The following is a 12,413-nucleotide window of genomic DNA, read 5'->3' on the forward strand; positions in this document are numbered from 1 at the left end:
TGAGATGGAGTTTTGCTCTTGTTGCCCAGGCTAGAGTACAATGGCATGATCTTGGCTCACTGCAACCTCTGCTCCTGGGTTCAAGCGATTCTCCTGTCTCAGCCTCCTTACTAGCTGGGATTACAGGCATGCATCACCATGCCAGGCTAATTTTATATTTTTAGTAGAGACGGGGGTTTCTCCATGTTGGTTAGGCTGGTCTCGAACTCCTGACTTCAGGTGATCTGCCCACCTCAGCCTCCCACAGTGCTGGGATTACAGATGTCAGCCACTGCGCCCAGCCTGCTTTTTAAAATATCTTTTGTTTACTCTTTATAGTAACTGTCTATTCTCAGTTTTATGAACACTGAACACTGCCATATAGGTTTTTTCTGTGTGAAACTGAGTTATTTGTATTGCCAGCATTTGGAAAGCTAAAGATAACTTACGGAAAACATCTAGTTTCTATATATAGGCTCAGAATAAATATGAAGAAACTTGTTCCTCAGTCTTGTTTACTGGATTTTGTTTTTTACCTAGTGTTGTGGTGAAAAACAGTAATGGATGGATTATAATAGACTTTAATTTGTTGTTATTTTTGGTAGAAAAAACAAAACCACTTAACAATTCAACAGTTGGTTAAAAGATTTGCCTGAATACATTATCTAATTTTAAGTATTGCTGTATAGTAGCTGAGCTGCTGTTGAAGGGCTCCTCTAGCCCTGTGTTTTCATAGTATCTATGGCTTATGATTTATGGAAGAGTTAATCCATGAGCTGTTCTAGTAAGCTGTTGATTGAAATTAGCTGTTCTTACTCTTAATTAACTTAGAAAAATGAAAGAAGATTAAAATAATGGTAATTGCTCTATTTCTTTTTATCTTTCATTCCTAGGTGGTACTTTGCTGTTATTTCTGTTTCTGGGGTTTTTGCAGTGACTTTCTCTGTGGTATTTGCATACGTAGCAGATATAACCCAGGAGCATGAAAGAAGTATGGCTTATGGACTGGTATGTATGTTTATTCTATACCTTTTCTATCTTCTGAGAAATGCCGTGTTTTTAAGGTATATATTATTATAGGGAGTGCAATCCTTTACATTACAAGATTTTTGCATAAAGTGTGTTTTGTAGTAAAGCCATTCATTAGACGACATGTAAAATTTCTTTTGCAGTACGAGGGGCTATGTAAGTTTAGATACTTTCCATTCAGAAAGTATAAGTCACATGTCAGAATTGAAATTATAGTATATTTTATTATAGAGTTCTTTTTAACGGAATCCTAAAAATAAGAATTATTTAATATGTCTTGTGTTAAAAAAAATTACTACTCATATTTAATGCCTAATAAAAATACAACATCTAGCTCAGGCAGCAGCAAGCCCTTTTTTGTGGCTTTGTGGGCCATGTGTAGTCTCTTTCTCATTCTTTTGTTTTTACATGTGTATTTATGTTTATAAACTCTTTAAAAACATAAGACCCACTTAGCCAGATTTGAGCCATAAGTGGTAGTTTGCCAACTCCTGAACAGTTTTGGTAAAATAAATAATGACAGTATAATCCCTGTCATCTATCAAATCTAGGAATTAAAAGAAAAAAGCCTAGTAATAGGATGACTCCTATAGGCACAGTAATAGATCATTATTGAATAGCCAGAAAATAGGACAGTGATGTGTTTCGGTAAATACAGGACAAGTACCTTTTGATAAATAAGGACTGAATATTGTGTCGGGTTGAATCTTAGTTTTAAAAGGGACTGATTTCTGATTCAAAGGACATTATAACAAAGAATCATGAGATTTTGGGGGAGGAAACACCTATAGGGAGAAACTTAGGAAAAAAACTAATGACTTCTGGCCTGTTCAGTGACTCACACCTGTAATCTCAGCACTTTGGGAGGCTGAGCCAGGCGGATCACTTGAGATCCGCCAGCCTGGCAACATGGTGAAACCTTATCTCTGTTTAAAAAAAAAAAAGTAAAAAGAAAAAGAACTAATGATTTCAGTTGTAAACTTGGAACATTAAATGATATGAGGCTGATGATAGCCAGGATTTTAAAAAACAGTCTAAGCTATAGTTTGCATACCATAAAATTTATCCATTTTATGAGTATAATTCAGTGAATTTTAGTAAATTTATACAGTTGTGCAAACAACACCATGATCCAGTGTCAGTTTGGGCTTTTTTTTTGTTTTTTTTTTTTTTGACTGAAGTAATTTATTTTCCCATAGCCAAACTTTGAAATTGGCAATTTTTGATCTGGAGGCTCTGTGTATTAAAGGCATGTTGTTCTGGCAAAAACTAATAAACTTAAATCTTCTAGAAATAATATGGATGCAGATAAAAGGGGGAGAGGTGACTGGGCACAGTGGCATGTGCCTGTAATACCACCAGTTTGGGAGGCCAAGGCAGGAGGATTGCTTGAGGCCAGGAGTTTGAGGCTGCAATGAGCTATGATCATGCCGCTACGCTCCAGCCTGGGGTACAGAGTTGACACCCTGTCTCTTAAAAAATCTTGGAGGGGCCAAGCGCAGTGGTTTGTAATCCCTGCACTTTCGGAGGCTGAGGCAGGAGGAGTACTTAACCCAGGAGTTCAAGACTGGCCTGGGCTACATAGTGAGACCCCGTCTCTGCGGAAACTTTAAAAATTAGCTAGTGTGGTGGTGTGCACCTGTAGTCCCAGCTACTTAGGAGTCTTAGGGGAGAGGATCACTTGACCCTGAGAGGTTGAGGCTGCAGTGAGCCGTGATCGCACCACTGCACTCCAGTATAAGCCACAGAGCAAGACCCTGTCTCAAAAAAAGGGGGTGGGGGGTGGGAGGTGACATTTGTGATCTTTCTTTCTGAGCAGAATGAAATGGCTACCAAATGGGGAGAACTGAGGAGAAGGGAAATGACATGAAACACTTGTACTCCGACTTTGCTCACTGTGTCGCAAATGTGATCTCTGTAAATGCCTTCAAATGTCTTCAGTGATCCTTTCCCCACACTTGTGCCAGAGCTCTGCTGAGATCTGGATCCCTTTGAAACCACACCTAGGGCTGCAATAACAAAATAGCCACCACATGTGGATATATTAAATACCACTTAGAAAAAAACCACCACAACCCAGTTATAGAACATTTCCATCAGCCCCAAGTGTTCCCTCAGCCCTGTTTGCCATCCATCTCCATGCTCACCTCTGACCCCAAGCAACCAACAGTTTAGCTTCTGTCACCATGCTTTTGCCTTTCCTAGAAATTTCATATTACAAACATCTTTTGTTTCTAGCTTCTTTCATTTAGCATAATCTTTTGAGATTTATCATGTTGATACTATAGATGAGTAGGTTCTGCTTTTCTCTTTTTTTGAGGCAGGGTCCTGCTCTGTCACCCAGGCTGGAGTGCAATGGCATGATCACAGCTCATTGAAGACTTGGCTTCCTTGGGCTCAAGCAATTCTCCTGCCTCAGCCTCCGAAGTAGCTGGGACCACAGGCATGAGCCACCATGCCCAGCTAATTTTTTCTTTTTGAGACAGGGTCTCGCTTACTCTTTTGCCCACGCTGGAGTGCTGTGGTGCCATTACAGCTCACTGTAGCCTCTGTCTCCCTCTACCTTTCTGGCTCAAGTGATCCTCCACCTCAGCCTCCCAAGTAGCTGGAACTACTAATTTTTGTATTTTTTGTAGTGACAGAGTTTCACCATGTTGCCCAGGGTGGTCTCAAACTCCTGAACTGAAGTGATCCGCCTGTCTCAGCCTCCCAAAGTGCTGGAATTACAGGTGTGAGCCACCGCATCTGGCCAGTGTTGTTTGTTTTTTGCTTGCTGTGTAGCATATTCCATTGTTTGGGATATAACATATTTTGCTTGTTCATTCACCAGTTGATGGACATTTTGATTGATAGCTAAATGTTTGAAATTACTAGAATTTGATGTATTTGTTAAAATAATTGACCTTTGAAAATTGATTTGCTTGTCTTAAGCAATAGAGTTGCACGTAAGCATTCTTAAGAAGTTTAAGTTCTCCATCCAAAAGTTGAAAATGGCACAGAAGCAGAATAAAGTTCCAATATTAATCTCTAATTACGCTCTGAAAGAGTGTGGTCCTTTTTCCTTTCTTTCCCTTCTCCTTTCCTTTTCCTTTCTTTCCCTTCTCCTTTCCTTTTTTCTTTTTTCTCACTTCCTTTCTCGTTCCCTTCCTCTTCCCCTTTCCCTTCTCGTCCCCCTTCTTCCTTTCCTGTCCTTTTCCCATTTTTCTTTTTCTTTCCTTTTCCCTTCCCCCTTTCCTTACCTGTTTCCTTTTTTTTACCCTTTCCCTTCCAATTTTCCTTTCTCCTTCCCCTTTCCTCTTCTTTTCTCGTCTCTCCTCTTCTTTCCCCTTTCTTCTTCCCTTTACCCTTTTCTTTCCTTTCCTTTTTCCTTTCCTCTTTTCTTTCCAGACAGGGTGTTACTGTGTTGCCCGGACTGGACTCACTCTTGTGCTCAAGTGATCCTCCCACCTCAGCCTCAGGAGTAGCTGGGATTACAGGCCCGTGCCACTGCCCCTGACTAAGTGCTGTTTTTATGAAGTGTTACCTGATGTCACATCTGCTAATTTGTAGGCTGTTTGTCCAGTAGGCCAGATATGTCTGAGGTTAACAGGTTTGCTCTACTTAGATCCTTTCAACTTTAATCTTCATCTTTACCAAGCTTAAATAGACTTTCTCAGAGTTTTAGAGATGTTCTTAATTTATCTGTGATTTCATTCTTCCCAACCCTGCCCACTAAAACGATTACCAAGGTCAGATTTCTTCCAGGGCTTAACATATTGTTGATGAGAAGAGGAACCTCAAAGTCTTTAAGCTTTATTCCAGCTAGCCCTTAAGTATGTATCAAGATAAAAGTTCATTTAATTTTAATATTGGAAAAGTCACAATGAAATTGGATTTCCTTAGAGCAATGGGTTTTATAGTCCTTTCACAGAGAGCACTTAAGGGTTTATGGAGATGCTCTAAACCAAGCTTGTCTAATCCGTGGCCCACAGGCCTCACATGTAGCCCAATAGAAATTCATAAAATTTCTTAAAACATTATGAGGTTTTTTTTTTCTTTAAGCTCATCAGCTGTCATTAGTGTTAGTGTATTTTATATGTGGCCCAAGACAGTTCTTCTGATGTGGCCCAGGGAAGCCAAAAGATTGGACACCCTTCCCCTAAGGACTAGTATGACTGGCAGTCAAGCAGAGGAATTTGTACAGTGCCCAGGCCTTCAACCCTTCCCAACTAAAAGAGTTAAATTTAAATAGAGGCAGGGGCTCGCTGTGTTGCCCAGGCTGGTCACAAACTTCTGGCTTCAAGCAGTCCTCCCACCTGGGCCTCCCAAGTGCCGAGATTACAGGCATGAGCCACCACCCCCGGTCTTTTTAAAAAATCTGTTTTACCTATGAATTTACCAGTAGGATTTATTGGAACAGAGTGTTCCAAGGCTTAGAAAGTTGGAAGACCGTGTCTTGAGAGGCTGTCATTTATTTTGTTTTTGAGATAGGGTCTCACTCTGTCACCCTGGCTGGAGTGCAGTGGTGCTGTCATGGCTCTCTGCAACCTCCACCTTCCTGGCTCAAAGGAATTCTGCCACCTAAGCCTCCGGAATAGCTGGCACTACAGGTGCATGCCACCATGCCCAGCTAATTTTTCTACTTTTTTTGGGTAGAGACAGGATTTCTCCATGTTGCCCAGGCTGTTTTTTAGGCAAGAATCTAATTCTTTACTTTTCCTGTCAAAGGAAAGAGTATAAGAAAAGTGCAGCCAGGCTTGATGTCTCAGACCTGTACCCCCAGCACTTTGGGAGGTTGAGATGGGAGGATCGCTTGAACTCAGGAGTTCAAGACTAGCCTGGGCAACATAGTGAGACTTCCATCTCTGCAAAAGATAAACAAAATTAGCTGGGCATGGTGGCATAAGCCGGTAACCCCATCAGGAGATCTTTGGGCAGGAAGAGGTCTTGAACCTGAAAGGGCAAGGCTATAGTGAGCTGTGATGGCACCACTGCACTCCAGCCTGGGCAGCAGTGTGAGACCCAGTCCTCCCCACCCCAGAAAAAAAAAAGCTAAGTGGCACAGGTAGGAAGAGAAAAGGGAGGATGTGCAACAGAAGATCTGACATAAATCAAGATTATGAAAGAAGTTATGTGGTGTTGAAGTAAAAAGGTAGCCTGACTAATCTCTGTCTATACTTAATTTATTGCAGGTTTCAGCAACATTTGCTGCAAGTTTAGTCACCAGTCCTGCAATTGGAGCTTACCTTGGACGAGTGTACGGGGACAGCTTGGTGGTGGTCTTAGCTACAGCAATAGCTTTGCTGGATATTTGTTTTATCCTTGTTGCTGTGCCAGAGTCGTTGCCTGAGAAAATGCGGCCAGCATCCTGGGGAGCCCCCATTTCCTGGGAACAAGCTGACCCTTTTGCCGTAAGTTTATATTTTTCCTTTCTCCTTGATAAAAAAAAATGCATCATTCAGTGCAGCATTAATATTATTACTTTTGGGAAAACATCTTGGGTTTTTCTCTTAACATTTTGAAATACTTTTCAGAATAGTTTGGGGAGGATAAAATAAACTAAAAAGGACAACTAGTTGTCTATGTGAACGCTGCCAAAAGGAATCTCTGTGTACTCTTATGAATAGTTCAGTGGTTTTGATGTAAACCTTATATCAATCAGTCTTTTTCTTGTTCTAGTCCTTAAAAAAAGTGGGCCAAGATTCCATAGTGCTGCTGATCTGCATTACGGTGTTTCTCTCCTACCTACCCGAGGCAGGCCAATATTCCAGCTTTTTTTTATACCTCAGACAGGTAAAATCCTCTTCCACTAAGGTGGACTTTTCCTTTATTGTCTAGTGCTTTAATAAAAATATTTACCCTTGAGAGAACTATAATAGCAGTGACCTTTAAAAATGAATATCACTGGGCTAGGCGCACTGGCTTATGCCTGTAATCTCAGTAGTTTGGGACGCCAAGGTGGGCAGATCACTTGAGGACAGGAGTTCGAGGTCAGCCTGGTGAACATGGCAGAACCCCATCTCTACTAAAAATACAAAAAATTAGCTGGGCGTGGTGACAGGTGCCTATAATCCAAGCTACTCGGGAGGCTGAGGTAGGAGAATCACTTGAATCCAGGAGGCAGAGGCTGCAGTGAGCTGAGATTGCATCATTGTACTCCAGCCTGAGCAACTAGAGCAAAACTCCGTCTAAAAAAAAAAAAATAATAAAAGAATGCCATTTAGTCCACTAGACTTAACCTCCTGTTCAGTGTGGCTGATGTTCCTTATGCATTTCTTATGGGGGTATTTGGTATATTAAGATATTTGGCTTAGGCAGAAAGACAGTTTTCCCCATCCACACAGGTGGTTTGAGTTTGCTGGTTATAGAAGTGATGGGATGATTTAACCCCTTCACCTGCCCCAGCTTCTTTGTGATTTAGAGCATATGTAAGTTAGAGCAGCTAGCCAAAATGAGAGCAAAAACAATTTTTCTCCTTGACACTAGTCTCACTAGACAGAGATCAAGCCTTCAACCAATACATACAAAAAAGCACAAAATACTGCAATATTTATTTGTAAAATGATTCTGAGTTCTCAGTAAGTATCTCCAGTTTAGTATATTCACATTGAGGGACCCACCATGGATAAGTAGGCATTTTTAGTATGTTAAGATTTGTTGTATTTCCTCCGAATAATTCTTTGTTTATAAATGACTTACATTTATTTTTTTCTGACCCATTTAATGTTAATATATAGGTAGTTGCATTAGTATTCTATCTGGTATACATTTGTATTCATTGTTACTTTTTCTGGATGCCCTTCTAGATAATGAAATTTTCTCCAGAAAGTGTTGCAGCATTTATAGCAGTCCTTGGCATTCTTTCCATTATTGCACAGGTGAGTTTCTTTTTTAGTTAGAGTGATGTCACAGAGTGACCTTGGCTGGCCATCCAAACTGGGACCTCATACAGTGATAACATCTTAGTGGAGTTACCTAAGTGAGGAGTCTAAGGTCGATAGGTTCAGAGATTCAATTTGTTTGTATAGCTAGTGTTGATCAGATTTTTGGGATAGACACATACTAATACATGATATGTAAACATAAAAGCTAGTTTATTGATGTATACTAGGATATATGCCTAGATTAAGTTAGAAATTTCATGTCTGTTAGTCCTTGTTCTGTTTATTCACTCATTCAGCAAATATTTATTGAATACCTACCATGTGTCAGGCAAGGGGGATATAACAGTGAACTTAACTAAATTCCACTCTTGGAGAGTTTTTATTCCACATTTCTGGTGGGATAAGACAGAAAGTAAAAACATCGATGTAAACATATCAGTGTGTTGAGAACTACAGAGAAAAAAGCTAAGGGGCATATAGAGAGTGACTTGGGGGAAAGGTCTTCGGGCATAGGAGGCATGGTTGGGAAGACCTTGCTAATGCAAGGTGACAGTTGAGCAGAGACCCAAAGGTATGAAGAGCAAGCTGTAGGATTATCTGAAAGAAGAGAATTCTAAACAGTACAAGCAAAATTCTGAGGAGAGACTGTAGCTGGCATGTGTAAGAATTAGCAGGGATCCAGTGTGGCTCTGGTTGAGTGAACAGTTGAGAGCATCTTAGAAAATGAAGTCCAGGAGGTAGTGAGGGACCAGATCATGTGGGGCTTACAGGTCCTCATAAGACTTGAGTTAGATAGGAAGTCATTGGAGAGTTTTGAGCAACATAATGACATGAAAGTGTGTGTCTTGGAAGCCCAATTGGTAAATAGTGGGATATTAAGATATTAATCAACACAGGAATTTGGATTTTCTGAGGAGATATTTCATTCTGGTTTCCAAACTACTTCTGTTTAACAATAAAAATACTATTTTTCTCCAGTGACCATAATTCTCTCACATCACAGAACATCTTCCTCCTTTCTGTGAAAGAGCCCACCGCTTTCTTGCTATTTGGCTTTTCGTTTCTGAGATTCTACAAAGATGATCTAGCCTAAGTTAATACTTTTTCTCACCTTAGATGTAATCTACTAGATTACAACTTGGTTTTATTCTAGGGTGTTTTTAATTGATTACTGTTGGATGGTTCACCATTTTTTTTTTTTTTTTTTTTTTTTTTTTTTTTTTTTTTTTTTTTTTTTTTTTTTTTTTNTTGAGACGGAGTTTCGCTCTCGTTACCCAGGCTGGAGTGCAATGGCGCGATCTCGGCTCACTGTAACCTCCGCTTCCCGGGTTCAGGCAATTCTCCTGCCCCAGTCTCCTGAATCGCTGAGATTACAGCCACACGCCACCATGCCCAGCTAATTTTTTGTATTTTTAGTAGAAACGGGGTTTCACCATGTTGACCAGGATGGTCTCGATCTCTTGACTTCATGATCCACCCGCCTCGGCCTCCCACAGTGCTGGGATTACAGGCTTGAGCCACCGCGCCCGGCCTGGTTCACCATTTCTTGAGTAGGATTCCTTCTGCAGATCTCATGATTCATTCTGTTTTGGTGGGTTTAGCAACAAATTTCAACTTTAAATCCCATATGCCTCCCCAAGCCTCTGCACATACATATACATAGTGTTGAGTATTAGCACTAGTTCTGACTTCAGGTTTGTCCTGAAAAACTTCAATCTGGAAAAACAGTGCATTTAAATATTCATTCCTAGCCATGAGAAAAGTGCTCTTCAAATTAGGAGGAAAATGTACTGTAGTGTTTATATGAAAATGACTTTAATAAAGGTTTTTGGCTGGGCGCCGTGGCTCACACCTGTAATCCCCAACACTGTGGGAGGCCAAGGCAGGTGGATCTCCTGAGGTCAGGAGTTAGAGACAGCCTGACCAACATGGTGAAATCCTGTGTCTACTAAATACAAAAAACTAGCCGGGCATGGTGGCATATACCTGTAATCCCAGCTACTTGGGAGGCGGGGGCAGGAGAATTGTTTGAACCCAGGAGGCAGAGGTTGCAGTGAGCCGAGATTGCACCATTGCACTCCAGCCTGGGCCACAAGAGCGAACTCTGTCTACAAAAAATTAAAGATTAAAAAAAAAACCGTTTTTGAGGCCAGGTGCAGTGGTTTATGTCTGTAATCCCAGCACTTTGGGTGGCCAAGGTGGGGAGACCACTTGAGCCCAGGAGTCCAAGACCAGTTCAAGTAACTTGGTAAAACCCCATCTCTACCAAAAATAAAATAATAAAATAAAATAGCCCAGTGTGGTGGTATGTGTCTGTAGTCCCAGCCACTCAGGAAGCTGAGATGGGAGGATTGCTTGAGCCTGGGAGGTCAAGGGTGCAGTGAGCCACAGTTGTGCCATGGTACTCCAATTTGGGCAACAGAGTGAGATGTTGTCTCAAAAAAAAAAAAAAAGTTTTTGAAGTATAACACAAAGGGAAATACACAGTTAGTAAGTGTACAACTTGATGAATTATCAAATGTTAACCTGACCTTGCAATAGATATGATCAACCTGGTCATGAGTATCTTTTTTCATACATTGCTAAGATTAGATTTGCTAACATTTTGTTTGAGCTTTAAATGAAGAGAGCAGACTAACACTGTAATGATGTGTAAGAGATTGATAGCTATGAGATCTTAAGTTCTGTTTCTTACATAAATGGCCATGGGAAATACATGCATCTAATAAATGTAGTCAGTGACACTGGAGACTCAGTGATGAGTGGAAGTTGCTTTTGAGGGTGTTTTTCCCCTGTTTGACAGATGGCATCTGGCACAAGGTTACGCTGAAAGCCTCTGAGAGTGCAGAATCTGGTAGGACAGACAGGTAAATAAAGGAGAGGGGTGTAGTTGGATTTGTGTAGATAAGATCAGTGCAGCAGCAGAGCCCTGAAGGCAGTAAGATCGCAAAGGCGCATGCAACCCTCCACAATACCATTGCTGACACAGCATAGACACAGTCCATGAGCAACAAGGTCCTTAAGTGACCATTTGGGATTTGGTGCTTATGTAGAAGTAAGAATTAACATTTTGTATCATTACATACGAACTACGTTAGTACATGTATAGCCTCAAAGGTAGAAGAATGATCTTGTATTCTTGTTTATGCAGAAATAAACTGAGAATGACTTGTCCCCTGTTGACCTCCTAAATCACTGAAAGACCAATGTATTTCTCCCTCCTCTCCAGTAGCACGGAGCTGCTAATAGCTCTCCATTTATGCCTCTGTTTGCTTTATTTCTTACCCATGTGCTTTTATTCCTGCTATCTTTCTGCCTCCTTCTGCCCCACCCTGAGTATCCCTTTTCTGGGTCCCCATGCTAATATGGGCATATTTCTATTATTGTACAGAATATACTGTGGTATATAGATTTTCTGTTTATTGCCTTAGTTTGTGAGCTCCAGCAGACCTCTGAGTAGATCATGAGGTCAGGATTGTATCATACTCATCTTTGTCACCCTAGTACCCTGAACTGCCTATGCCCCAAGAGGTACTAAAGGTCATTGGTTTTTTCTATAATGTTAAAACACCTTTAAAAATTAGTTTAATTAGCACTTAACAATTGGAAAGTGTCATGTGAAAGTATGGTTATGTAGCTTCTCCCCCAAAATGATTAGATCTGGTAACCAGGTGTGGGCCAACCTTCCAGCGAGAGCCAAGTAGTTGCTGTCCCCTTTGGAACCTTTTCTTTCTTTGCCATCGGCCCCATTACTTCCTGGGCACCAATAGGTCTATGAGTTCCTAACGCTTGCACTAAGTAGGTGTTTACATGAGAACATCGATATAGTTCTACACATTTCTTTTTTCTCAGTGCTTTTCTGTCTAGCCCTCTCTATGGGGGTGACTTCCAGACTTACACCTCCAGTTCAGTCCCTGAGCTCCTGTTTGACACATTAGCTGGGTATTTCAGCCTTTAACATGGCCAAAACTAAAATCTGGGTTCCATCCGTGCCGGCCACCCCCATGCTCCTCATCTCATTTAGTGACATCATCAGCACTTGGTTTTGGGGGCCAGAAACCTTGCTGACATTCATGAATCCTTTCTCCTTAGCCTACATTCAGCCCATCAAATGATAGTTCCTAGCACCTCTGTCTCCAAGTTATAGCTTGAATCGGAGCATTTCTGATGTTCTCCATTAGTAGGAACCCAATCTGAGCTGAGGCCGTATCCTCCATCTGGTCTCTCTGCTTCCATCTTGCCTCACTGTAGCTCATTCTGCACTTGGCAGACTAATTTTTGTAAAATGGAAATTGAATTGCATCTTACCTATTTAAAAGTCACTTTCCTTTGCAACCAGAATAAAATCCAGACTATTTTCCTCCACTCTCCACATAGTTGAATATGTTCCATGCCAGTCTAGGCCCTTTGCACTTGCTGTCAGCCTTGTATGGAGTGTTTCTTTCCCCAGGTCTTCACCTAACCTCTTTCCCCTTATTCAGCTCTCACTTCAGAAGGGCCTTCCCTGGATCCTGGTTCAAGCAGCATCTCCATCACACTACC

General features: G+C 41.1%; 1 protein-coding gene across 1 annotated transcript in view; it reads left to right on the forward strand.

The window, feature by feature from the left end:
- MFSD14A (major facilitator superfamily domain containing 14A) overlaps window positions 1-12,413 on the forward strand; it is a 55,376-nt gene that overhangs the window by 33,320 nt on the left and 9,643 nt on the right. The window contains exons 5-8 of the mRNA XM_017547624.2: window positions 873-987; window positions 6,180-6,398; window positions 6,667-6,780; window positions 7,794-7,865. Of these exons, the coding sequence (XP_017403113.1) occupies window positions 873-987; window positions 6,180-6,398; window positions 6,667-6,780; window positions 7,794-7,865 (520 nt within the window). The remainder of the gene's footprint in view (window positions 1-872; window positions 988-6,179; window positions 6,399-6,666; window positions 6,781-7,793; window positions 7,866-12,413) is intronic.

The sequence above is a fragment of the Cebus imitator genome, unplaced genomic scaffold (genome assembly GCF_001604975.1).
Source record: "Cebus imitator isolate Cc_AM_T3 unplaced genomic scaffold, Cebus_imitator-1.0 Scaffold199, whole genome shotgun sequence".
In the NCBI taxonomy this organism is placed as follows: domain Eukaryota; kingdom Metazoa; phylum Chordata; class Mammalia; order Primates; family Cebidae; genus Cebus; species Cebus imitator.